A 12,883-nucleotide genomic window follows, 5' to 3' on the forward strand; every position below is an offset into this window, starting at 1 on the left:
ATTAAATATGTGCCTGCCCCTTTTAACAGCCTTTGCGCCTCTTCTGTTCTAGAGAGTCAGTACCTAGTCTGAGTTCTGGGAGAGTTTTCTTATTCGTTATGCTAAGAATAGATGTACGGTAATGACATTAGACCTCTCACAAGTTCTTGTTGCATAAAATGGACCTGCTCAAGCAATTAGTATTCGCTCAATTGCTGAACATGTCACTCAAGTCTGTCATTCTTTCTCTGATGATACTTGCGTGACCGGAGCAACAAGGAGGCCCTGGAACTTTCTGGTAAGTATTTTCACTTCACTTTTCTTATTGCCTGATGGGAGTGTATTCTCTGACGGGACTTCGGACTGAATTTATAAATCCAGGAGATGGCTCGCGTGACTTTTTAGACACGCTGCAAGACACTAATCCCATACTATCCACCAAACATGCGCTACGCAAACTAACCCTGAACACTACTCTAGTCGCGCCATGTCAAGGAACGCTGCTGCTCCATGAGGACACGTCAGTGGAGTGCGCCACTAGTCAGTCTGTGCCTGCACTTCACGCTGCTCTCGAGCCTCAACAAATGAGTCACTGGAACAGTAACCTTCAGTCAAGGTAGGCCCCATTTTAAGAGACCATTTCTGCCATAAGGATCTCCTAGATAAGTTTTTGTCTCCAGTAACCAGCTGATTAGCTGATTTTACACCTCCTTTTTGCAATCCACTTACAATCTGAATGGCAGAGTTCTGTTTAGTTTCCTGATTCCTGACATGATGCTAGCCTCAGTGAACAATGGTAATCCCAATTGGATTATGTTAGCTGTGTGAAATTATGCTAGCCCTGGAGAAACTATGCGAGACCTGGAGAAATTATTCTATCCCCGGTGAAAGGTGCTCACCCTGTGGGTACCAGTGTAGTGATGGTAGTGAGACGGGGCCTGTTAGGAGTATGTTGAATGGTTTTGTTCTTTGATGAGCGGTTAAGTTTGTTGAAGACAATTAGAACAGTTTCTTACATTTTGTGTATTTCTGTGTCAATAAATATGCTGTTGGAGTGTGGAATGCAGGACGTATGGATGAGGTTGGTTTTGCTTGGGCTACGTAACATAACATGTGTATTTGTATAGCGCACGTATCATCCTAGCTAGGGTCTCAAGGTGCTGAAGAACGGATGTTTAACATGGATGCTGAACTCTGGCCAATCACGTGGAAGGCTGCAGCAGGGTGTGGAACAAAAGGGGAAGTGTCCGAAGAGAAATTCTACTAAGTTATTGCAGGATGCTGTGATGACCGATGCGTCTCTAATGAAAAGAGCATCACGGTATACACATAGATTAACCCCTCGACGCGGATGGCAAAGCCAGCTCGTCATGTGCGTTACCTGCGCTGCGCGCATTATGAGCTGGCTTTGTCACGTAAACCGCGATTTTCGAATCTTCAGCTCGCAGCGGAAAAACCCGCTAGCGCGCAAACGGTTAATTAATTTATTATTCATTTTATTAAAACCTTAACAACTTTTGCGTAGACTCAACATAATACAGAGTATCAAGGTTCCTTGTGTTGATGACTTCCGTTATGTCATCTCTGTGGCTTGCTTCCAAGTGTGCACCCGTAAGAATGTCATTTTATGTTTGGTAGTGAGTAGTTGCTGGAATGTTTTTCGTTATCTGAATTTAATTCCTGCAAGAATTCATCTAGAGTTTGGGTATCGACAGTGTGGTACATTGCAGTGGAAGTGTCTAGCCATAACAGGATAAAAAAAGAGTTGCCTTTGTGTTCTCCCTCACTTTAATTGAAACCTTTGTCAAGAAAGCTGTAGTATCCTCAGGTTGTACTTATGTTCCTTTACTCCTCTCGATCCAGCTGCTCAGCCGGTGTCAGTGTCCCCGTTAGAATGTTAGTGTGAGTGGAGTGCTCGGGGGCCTGGTGTGAGTGTGGTCAGTTGAGGATGGGCTGAACAGCTCGGAGGCTGCTCCTGGTGGGGCTTATTGTATCTACATCTAAGAACTTAATAAACTACATCTAATTCTACCTGACCACGTCTACAGCGCCTACTTATGACTCCTGAACATGTGGGACCAGCCCACTACATTTATGGCGACGATCTGGAGTTAAGAACCTTCTTCATTTACAGTCTTCTAAGCCACAAGAAAGCCAATGCTGCAACAAGAAACATATGCAGTGCATAAGAAAAAAAGGTCATCAGTGGCTATTTGTGTTTTTGCCCACCAGTGCGGGGTTAAAATGTACTTTTTGGCGAAAGGCATCCAGTTTTAAATGTGTGGCTGTGCAGCTGCATGGGCTCTGGAAGGGTTTTTTAAGGCTTCTTGTTTAGGGATTTGCTAACCATCTTGTGCCACTTCGTGCCCAATGCTGAGGGCATTGCAGCTTTACTTTCCTCGTACAAGGACATTTTAATTAGCAAGTTTGAGGACTCGAGTGATGTATTAAAAAACCTCACCGTGACTGTTTCAGGATTTTGTTGAGGGCACACTCGAGTTGTTCTACAAGTGTGGTGCACGTTGCCATCAGTTTGCCTCCTTACTGTCAACCCTGCATCAAAGATTTAAAGAAGCGAGTGATGTAAGCAAAATGAAAACTGTGACTGCATCCTGCCTCATTTTGTTTTGACTGCCGATTGGAAGCCATCTGGTGATGAGAATACATTTTATTTACGGTGTAGAAGTTTGTCATGTATTCTTTATTTATGGCTGGCAAGAGGTTTATTGGAGGGACGATGTCATTTTAACAGGAACTGAGTTTTATTTCAGTGCCTTTCACAAGGTTACGCTGCCACCTACTGTCTCAATTTGCAATTAATCTTTTACATTTTTAAATTGGAGACTATCCCTCTTCTGTGGGTTCGACTTTCCAGAAATGTTCGTTCCTGTCACAAGTTTCCTGGAGCTCCTAAAAAGTACTATTTTTGTTCCTTGAAATGCCGAGTCTTTATGACCATCGCTTTGACAGGCGCACCATGCAGGATTGAATTCTAAAATGTTTTATTTTACAGGAAAAAGTAATTTATGCATTTTCAGTGTCATGTCTTTTGTATTTAATGCTAAAATGTTTTAGGAAAAATAATCTATGCATTTACAGTGTTATTGCTATTTGTGAACATCGCTTAATGCTTTCCTCATATCTGTTTTGTTTGCATGGGAGTGGGTTTCAGTCCCTTATCCCCTTGTTTCTGACATGGTTATCCCTGCCTAACGGATAGGAGTGGGTTTTAGTCCCATTTCCTTTTCAGATATTTGATCCCTACCTAGGGATGGGAGTGGGTTTTTTAGTCTCATGACCTCGTTCACATATTTTATCCCTGTCTAGGGATGGGAGTGGGTTTTTTAGTCCCATGACCTCGTTCACATATTTTATCCCTGCCTAGGGATGGGAGTGGGTTTTAGTCCCGTAAGAGGTGCCTTCCATAGAAGGGGGTGTCACTCAAGTCCTATGAGGGCAGGTGTTGGTGCTGAGCCTGACTGTAGTTGTGTGGGGGGCGATTCTAGATCGTGTGCATACTAAAGGATGGAGGGCCCGCCACTCTCATGGACCCGGCTGCTTCTGACACTATGTCTCTTCCTTGGTGCTGCAGTAAATGAGTCACTCGTTTACACCAGCATTCCTTGGTGCTGCAGTAAATGAGTCACTCGTTTACACCAGCATTCCTTGGTGCTGCAGTAAATGAGTCACTCGTTTACACCAGCATTCCTTGGTGCTGCAGTAAATGAGTCACTCGTTTACACAAGCACACATCTTTGTTGACGGAGGGCATAGCGTCAGGAAACACTGTGATCGATACAGTATCAATACATGAATTAATGTGTGATGTTTCTTGTATTTCAACAGAGAATGGATCCCTCGGCCATCTTGGGAACCAGACTGAAAGACCAGAGTCTCAAATTGCAAAAACAAAGCCCGGTTCACCACCGGTGGAGGCCAGCTTTGCAAATGACCAAGAACTGTGTGATGAAGGTGCAGCCAGAGATGGAGCCTGTTAGACGGACCGGGAGGGTCGGCCGAGATTACGGGGAGAGGTCTCCAGGGAGAGCCGTCTCCAACGACTGTACAGGTAAGTAACTTCCCCCCCACAGACGGACACCACACAAGATTGAAGGTTAACGAGACTTTATATGCAATTCTTAGGTTACGTCGCTATGATACAAGGAGGTCTGGACTCAGGGGTCCCCTCGGTTCTGATCTCTGGTTGAGGAGAAAGGGTAGCGGGACAGTCTTAGTTACCAATGAGTTAAATAGCTCTCAATCCTCGAGCTCGGCGTGGTTGCTGATCGGGCCGTGGAGGAGCCAAGCAGGTCCCGAGATGGATGAAGGATGGTCGACGGGCCGTGGAGAAGCCAAGCAGGTCCCGATGAAGATGATGGTTACAACGGTCCGCGGCCTCGCCAGCAGATCCGGACGACGGTGAAGAATGAAGGTTACGACGGCTGTGGCAGCGCCAACAGGCAGGACGATGGTGCACAGGACAGAGCTACGGCAGCGCCAGTAGTCCGTCCAGGATGAGTTCCTCTTACGTCTCTCGACTCCAAGATACAACTGACCTCCTGCTCTGGAGCTGCCCCAGTTATAGGGCTGGCGTGCTTTGATGTCCGGACCCTCGCACTTGGAGGTCGGGAGGTCCGGGATGAGGGAGTCCAGACACCCAGCAGGGGGGTGGAGCCAGCGCCCGGGGAGGCGATGGGCGAGCGGCACTGGGCGGGGGGAGAGCCATCGGCACCTCTTTCTCCCATTGACTTGCCAAGTAGCCCGCTCACCTCCTGGGTGGAGGGTGGTGCCGGATTGTCTGAGGCTGGGCTAGGCCCAGGGTTGAGGTCGATCGGGGGCCAGGCGGCCTCGTGGCGAGGTGTCCAAGATGGCGGCCCGGGCTGGGTGCATGGGCCGGCAGTGGATCGGACCCACGAGGTTATCATGTTCGAGGGCAGGGGTCCCTGAGGGGACGTAGGGCGTGCAATGGTGGTGTGTGGTGCTTGCGTGACTGGGCTCGGGCCTGGTCGAGCCGGGGGGGAGCGGCCCGTCATGTGGCCTGTCCAACATGCGTCCCCCCCAGCTGAAGGCGGGGAGAGTTACCCATCCTCTTGGGGACTCTCTTCGTCGAGGCGGAAAAACCGGGACAGGCCATCGGCGTTGGCGTGGTCGGACCCAGGCCGGTGTTCGACTGTGAAGTCCATACCTTGTAAGGAGATGGACCAGCGTAGCAATTTTGGGTTTTCCCCCCGCATATGCATCAACCACTGCAGGGGTCGGTGGTCAGTCTGCACCCGAAAGTGGGTGCCAAAAAGGTAGGGCCGGAGCTTCTTGAGGGCCCATACCACAGCGAAGGCTTCCCTCTCTATGGTGCTCCAGCGTTGTTCCCGGGGTAGGAGTCTCCGGCTGATGAAGGCCACCGGTTGATCGAGGCCTTCGGTGTTCACTTGGGACAGGACCGCCCCAATGCCCTGGTCGGAGGCGTCCGTCTGGACGACGAACTCCCGGCTGTAGTCTGGGGCCTGGAGCACAGGAGCGGAACACATGGCGGCCTTTAACTGTTCGAATGCCGCTTGACACTCTGGGGTCCAGTTCACCTTCTTGGGCTGATTTTTTGACGTGAGTTCGGTGAGAGGCCCCACGATGGTACCATAGTCTTTCACGAACCTTCGGTAGTAGCCCGTGAGGCCCAGGAAGGCTCGCACCTCAGTTTGAGTGATAGGGGGTTGCCAGTTCTGGATGGCGGCAATTTTCAGCTGTAGGGGGGCCACTAGGCCGCTTCCCACCTGGTGTCCGAGGTAGGTCACCGACCCTTGTCCAATTTGGCATTTGCTGGCCTTGATCGTGAGGCCAGCTCGCTGAAGGGCTTGCAGCACTGCTTGGAGGTGGTGGAGGTGCTCGGTCCAATGGTGGCTGTACACAGCGATGTCGTCCAGGTAGGCGGCGCTGAACTCTTCGAGCCCCGCCAGGACCTGATTGACGAGCCGTTGGAACGTCGCTGGGGCATTCTTCATGCCGAAGGGCATGACCGTAAAGTGATAGTGGCCATCGGGGGTGGAGAAGGCAGAGCGTTCTTGTGCTCGGGGTGTGAGGCCGATCTGCCAATAACCTGCCGTCAGGTCGAAGATGCTGAGGTAGCGGGCAGCGCCCATTCGGTCGACCAGTTCATCTGCCCGGGGGATGGGGTGTGCGTCCGTTCTGGTGACTTCATTCAGGCCCCGGTAGTCGACACAGAACCGGAGTTCTGGTGTGGTCCCGGGGGCGGCTGCTTTGGGGACCAGTACGACCGGGCTGGCCCATGGACTGTCTGAGGGCTCGATGACCCCGAGCGTGAGCATCTTAGCTACTTCCGCCTGGATGCAGGCCCGTACCCGATCAGGTACGCGGTAGGCCCGGTGGCGGATAGGAGGGCTGTCTCCGGTGTCCACATCGTGCACACACCAGGAAGTGACACCCGGGGTGAGGGAGAACAGACTGGCGAACCGTGATAGGAGGGCTTGGCACTCTTGCCGTTGTTCTCTGGTGAGGGTCTCCGAGAGTCGGACCCCATCCACGGAGCCGTCTTGCTCCTGGGTCCGCAAGAGGTCAGGGAGAGGCTCGGAGTCGTCTTCAACCCCATTGTCTGTGGCCATCAAGAGGCTGAGTTCTGTTCGTGCAAAGTGGGGTTTCAGTCTGTTGGTGTGGAGGACTCGGAGCGGATTCCGGGCGGACTCCATATCGATCAGATAGGTGGCAGGACCCTTGCGCTCGATTACCTTGAAGGGTCCCGTCCATTTGTCTTGGAGAGCGCACGGTTCTGTGGGGGACATTACCCAGACCTGTTGCCCCGGCTCGAATTCAATGGATGAGGCGTTCTGGTCATACCATTTCTTCATGTCCTCTTGACTGGCCTCTAGGTTGGCTTTTGCTAGGTCTCTGAACCGCCGGGACTGGTTGCGGAGGGTGAGGAGGTACCGGAAGACATCTGGAGGACTCTTGGCCGGAGGCATTTCCCAGCCTTCTTTGATCAGGCTGAGTGGCCCCCGTACTGGGTGCCCATAGAGCAGCTCGAAGGGGCTGAAGCCTAGGGACTTCTGTGGGACCTCCCGGTAGGCGAAGAGGAGGCACGGCAGCAGCACGTCCCACTGGCGACGGAGGGGCTCTTCCAATCCCCCGATCATCCCTTTTAGCGTGCGATTGAACCGCTCAACAAGTCCGTTTCCTTGGGGGTGATAGGGGGTCGTGAAGCGGTAGGTGACCCCACACTGTTGCCAGAGGGACTTCATATATTTAGAAATAAAGTTCGTGCCTCTGTCACTGACGACTTCTCGGGGGAACCCCACACGGGAGAAGATCCCCATCAGGGCCCGGCCGACCACTGGGGCTGTCACGGTCCGGAGAGGAATAGCCTCAGGGTAGCGGGTGGCGTGGTCCACTAGTACCAGGATGAAGCGATGGCCTTGTCTTGTACGCGGGTCCAGGGGTCCCACAATGTCTATCCCGACCCTCTCAAATGGGGTTGTGACTACTGGAAAGGGTTGCAGGGGAGCCTTTAATTTGCGGCCGCTCTTCCCACTGGCTTGGCACGTGGGGCAAGATCGGCAATGCTGGTGCACATCGTTTCTCATTTTGGGCCAGAAGAAGTGGGTCACTAGGCGGCTGTAGGTTTTATCCTGTCCCAGGTGCCCTGCCAGGGGGGCATCGTGGGCCAGGTTTAGCAGGAAGTCTCTAAAGCGGAGGGGCACCACTAGTACTCGGTTGGCCCCCAGCTCGGCGATTCGTTGCTCGCTGTACAATAGATCATTGTCCCAGTAGACCCAATGAGTTCCGGAGGTATCCCCGGCGCTTTGGGCGAGCGCTTGTTGTCGGAGTCCCTCAAGGGAGGGACAGGTCTTCTGTTCCTGACGAAATTGTTCTTGTGTGGGTCCCCCTTCTTGAGCCCACTGATCAAGATTAGCGAGGTCGGAAGGTTGAGCAAGTTCGAGGGGGATGCCATGGTCGGGGGTCTCGGCGGGGGCGACCGGAGGCGGTGGCGCCGGCCATTCTGGTTCTTCCGGGTGATGGTTGGCACGGGCGGCCATGGACCGGGTGGTGACGCACGCCCAGTCTGGGACGCCCAACATCCCCAAGTGTTCTTTTCGCTCCACGGCTGCCCACGGGGAGCTTTCCAGGTCATTTCCGAGGAGGCATTCCACGGGGGCGTCGTCTCGGACCGTTACCTTCAACATGCCGGAGACCCCTCCCCACTCAAAGGGGACGCAGGCCATCCGACACAGACTTTCCGAGTTGTCGGCTGATCGCACAGGGCAGAGAACGTTCGGTAGATATTGTTCTGGGGTCACCAGATGACAGCGGACGGCTGTCACACTGGCCCCGGTGTCTCGAAGGGCTTCGGCCCGTTGTCCATTGATGCTCACCCATTGGCTGTACTTCTGGGTGTTAGCGGGTAGGGGGACCCGCGGGACCATGTCTCTTCCCCCTAAGCACGCGAGAGTCATGGCGGCTGGCTCCCACTCTTGATACTCTTGCTCGCCTGTTTCTTGTTCCTCGGAGATCTGTTCTTCCCCTAGTGCCGCGGCGGCCACCTGGCGGGGTCTTGGACTCTGATACTGCGGGCAGCTTGGGTCGTTTGCATAGTGGCCGACTCGTTGGCATCGGTGACATGTAACATTGGCTCTGTATCCCGGTCGCGCCGGGGTGCTGCCCCGGTTGGCCGGGGGGGTGGTGCTGGTAGCGGGGGCGGCCGGAGTATTGTCTCTTCCTCGTCCTTGGCCCCCTCCTCCTCCTCTGGGTCGGTAGTGACCATTGTTGTTCCTGTTCTGCTCGTAGGACCCATTCCGGCCCACTCTGGTGATCTCCCACCGGTCAGCTTCGGCTGCGAGCTGCCGGGGATCGGTTAACTTGCTGTCGAGGAGGTGTTGGCGTAGTTCAATGAAGCAATTGTTGGACAGATGCTCCCATACCATCAGATTGAACAGCTGCTCGTAGGTCGTGACGTTGTTCCCTCTGATCCAGCCTTCGAAGGCTCGGCTAAAGTACGTTACATAGTCCACCCAAGTTGTACCTGGAATGCGTGTGCAGTCTCGGAACCTCTGACGGTACATCTCGGGCGTGAGGCCATAGCGGGTGAGGAGGGCCGCTTTCATATGGTCGTAGGAGGTCATCTGGTGGTCTGGGAGCTGTAACAGAGTATCGCGGCCCTCATTGAGGAATTTGCCCCATAGGCCGGCTCCCCAGTCGGCTCTATCGATCCGGTGCGCAGTCATCGCGATTTCATAGGCCTTAAACCATTGCTGGATGTCGTCTTCTCGAAAATATTCTCGGACCACATCCTTGGGGATGTGCACTTTTTTCTCCGCGGTCCCTGGGGTGGACGGTCTGTCGGGCACCCCTAACTCTTTATTTTGTTTGCGCAGGTTGATCTCGGCTAGGTTCCGTTCGTGCTCGTACGTTAGTCTTTTTTCCTCGAGCTCCCTTTGCCTCTGTTTCTCCTCTCTTTCTTCTCGGAGGCGAAGGTGCTCTAAGTTTATTTTTTGCTCGGCCAATTTGAGTTCTATGTCCATCTTGAGTCGGGCCATTTCGAGTTCGTGTAGTCGGGCTTTTTCTCTTTCTTGGATCTCGTCTTGCGAGAGACTGGTTCTTTGCCCCTCAGGGGCCGTGTTGGTATTTTTCGCGGTGCTTTGCTCAGGGGCTTCGACATCCCCGGTCTCTGCCCAAGATTCTAGGGCATGCTTAAAATCGTCCTTGGTACTTAGTCCGGTGGTAGCGATACCTAGTTCGATGCAGAACTGCTTTAGTTCACGATGGCTGTATTCCTCTAGTTTTTCCATTTGGAACTTCTCAGTTGATCCGCTCTCTTTAGTCGACATTGTTGTTCGTTGTGGGGTGAGCTACTCTCTGTACGTTATGCGGTGATTCGGATCGCGCCGCTGGCCACCAATGTTAGACGGACCGGGAGGGTCGGCCGAGATTACGGGGAGAGGTCTCCAGGGAGAGCCGTCTCCAACGACTGTACAGGTAAGTAACTTCCCCCCCACAGACGGACACCACACAAGATTGAAGGTTAACGAGACTTTATATGCAATTCTTAGGTTACGTCGCTATGATACAAGGAGGTCTGGACTCAGGGGTCCCCTCGGTTCTGATCTCTGGTTGAGGAGAAAGGGTAGCGGGACAGTCTTAGTTACCAATGAGTTAAATAGCTCTCAATCCTCGAGCTCGGCGTGGTTGCTGATCGGGCCGTGGAGGAGCCAAGCAGGTCCCGAGATGGATGAAGGATGGTCGACGGGCCGTGGAGAAGCCAAGCAGGTCCCGATGAAGATGATGGTTACAACGGTCCGCGGCCTCGCCAGCAGATCCGGACGACGGTGAAGAATGAAGGTTACGACGGCTGTGGCAGCGCCAACAGGCAGGACGATGGTGCACAGGACAGAGCTACGGCAGCGCCAGTAGTCCGTCCAGGATGAGTTCCTCTTACGTCTCTCGACTCCAAGATACAACTGACCTCCTGCTCTGGAGCTGCCCCAGTTATAGGGCTGGCGTGCTTTGATGTCCGGACCCTCGCACTTGGAGGTCGGGAGGTCCGGGATGAGGGAGTCCAGACACCCAGCAGGGGGGTGGAGCCAGCGCCCGGGGAGGCGATGGGCGAGCGGCACTGGGCGGGGGGAGAGCCATCGGCACCTCTTTCTCCCATTGACTTGCCAAGTAGCCCGCTCACCTCCTGGGTGGAGGGTGGTGCCGGATTGTCTGAGGCTGGGCTAGGCCCAGGGTTGAGGTCGATCGGGGGCCAGGCGGCCTCGTGGCGAGGTGTCCAAGATGGCGGCCCGGGCTGGGTGCATGGGCCGGCAGTGGATCGGACCCACGAGGTTATCATGTTCGAGGGCAGGGGTCCCTGAGGGGACGTAGGGCGTGCAATGGTGGTGTGTGGTGCTTGCGTGACTGGGCTCGGGCCTGGTCGAGCCGGGGGGGAGCGGCCCGTCATGTGGCCTGTCCAACAGAGCCGATGAGAATACTGGATGTGGCAGTGATGTCAGATTATTAATCTCCCCAGAGCCGTATCCGTGCACCTACATATGCAGCGAGTGTGGGAAGAACTTCAAAACCAATGCATACCTCAACATTCACAAACGAATCCACACCGGAGCAAAACCGCACACATGTGCTGAGTGTGGCAAAAGATTCAACCAGAAGACTGAATTGGTTCTTCACCAGAGAAAGCACACCGGAGAAAGGCCCTTCAAGTGTGTGGAGTGTGAGAAAAGCTTTATTCGGAACTCTGATCTGATTGTTCACCGCAGACTGCACACCGGTGAGCGGCCGTACAAGTGCACAGACTGCAAGGCAGGCTTCATTCGCAGCTCGCTTCTGACCATGCATCAGAAGAGGTACCACAAAGGCCAGAAGGGATTCACATGTCGCGAATGCAAGGAAACGTTCACTACAAGCTCCCTCCTCACCATCCATCAGGAAGTCCATGCGGTTCATAGGTCATATTTGTGTTCCCTTTGTGGCAAAGCTTTTAACCACAAGTCACAGCTGATCATACATCACAGAACCCACACAGGGGAGAGGCTGTATGCATGTGATCGGTGCGGGAAGGGCTTTCACCGCAGGAAAGCACTCACTTTACATCAGAAGACCCACTTAGACACAACCAACTCTGAAACACTAGGTTCGTGAGCACACATGTTACTGCGCAGGCTGTGGCAAGGGGTGCGTGAGCCGAGAGCACAGATGGTGAGTGTTGTTTGTTCCTCAGACTGTCCAAGGGAGGGTGTCCTCTGACATGGGATTTGTGTGGAAAGATAACCACATAAAGAACCAGACATCAGGGTTTCTGTAATCTCACTCTTTGGCATACTCTCATATTAAGAAGGTGGGTAAAGGTTTTGTCCGAGTGCATGCTGGGGATTGCATAAGACGTGTTGGAAAGATACTTTATCATGTGCATAATGTGATAATGGCTTTACCAAGCACTCCATTCAAACACTTGAAACTGTTTGAGAGAGAGCAAACAGTGCAGGCCAGGAGTTTTATCTGACTGCATCTGTGAGAGGCAGTGCCTGCCTTGGACACATTAGGACATACTCCTGCTAAAGGTGGCATTACCCCTGAATGAGGAAAACATATGGCAAAATGAAATTCTTAACTTCATCTTACATTTTACAAAAGGAGCCAGAAAAACATTCTTGGAGGTGTGCATATGTCGTGTACCTGCATTGCTGTGCGCGAGGGAACCGTTCCCCCTTATGCGTCCTATTGTCTACGATAGGATTATAGGGTTCTTTGAATCTGAGGCATTGTTAGGCACAGAGCACCTATGCATAGCCTGCCTCCTGTCTTTCAGCTTTGATTTTGCTAATTATTGTTGCTGGAAACAATTCAGAAATGTTAGTCATAGGCAAAGAAAAATATCCATTCTTTTCTAAACCCATTGTTTTATTTTTGTGAAAACACTATACGAGCAAAACTAATAAATAACGAACTATTCATAGAAACCGTGCTGCTTCATTTCAGGACCACGGCTGCTTCCGTTCATGATGTGATTGTCGATATTGTAGTCCCAGAGGAGCTGCTTTATTCTGGGCCCAATGGGCCTATGTCTCTCTAGGGTTAGAGCTTCTCTATTTATTTCATGTATTATCGACTTTTGTTTTGCACAAACTTGACCTGAAGGGATCCGAGCGCTTTACAGATTTAGCACAACAGCAATGACACAAGTTACATAAGAGTCAATAAAAATGCATAGTACAGTATAAAAAAAAATAAAACGATATACAGTGGGATATGTTAATGAAATAGCAGCAAAGATTTGAAACCTTTATTTGGATATAAAATATCCATAAAAGTACACATCAAAAATACCAGCGACAGTACAAATTATTATAAAAGAGCAAGACATAAAAACAGCGAATAAATAAAAACTTCCAAATTGCATTAGAGGACT

At 52.2% G+C, this 12,883-nt stretch overlaps 1 protein-coding gene across 1 annotated transcript in view; it reads left to right on the top strand.

The window, feature by feature from the left end:
• LOC147725211 (uncharacterized) overlaps positions 1–12,425 on the top strand; it is a 29,045-nt gene extending 16,620 nt beyond the window's left edge. The window contains exons 3-4 of the mRNA XM_086918202.1: positions 3,826–3,975; positions 10,937–12,425. Coding sequence (XP_086774328.1) covers positions 3,826–3,975; positions 10,937–11,616 — 830 coding nt within the window. The 3' untranslated portion in view covers positions 11,617–12,425. The remainder of the gene's footprint in view (positions 1–3,825; positions 3,976–10,936) is intronic.
• Positions 12,426–12,883: the final 458 nt, after the last annotated feature.

The sequence above is a fragment of the Lissotriton vulgaris genome, chromosome 4_1, assembly GCF_964263255.1.
Source record: "Lissotriton vulgaris chromosome 4_1, aLisVul1.2, whole genome shotgun sequence".
NCBI classification, from domain to species: domain Eukaryota; kingdom Metazoa; phylum Chordata; class Amphibia; order Caudata; family Salamandridae; genus Lissotriton; species Lissotriton vulgaris.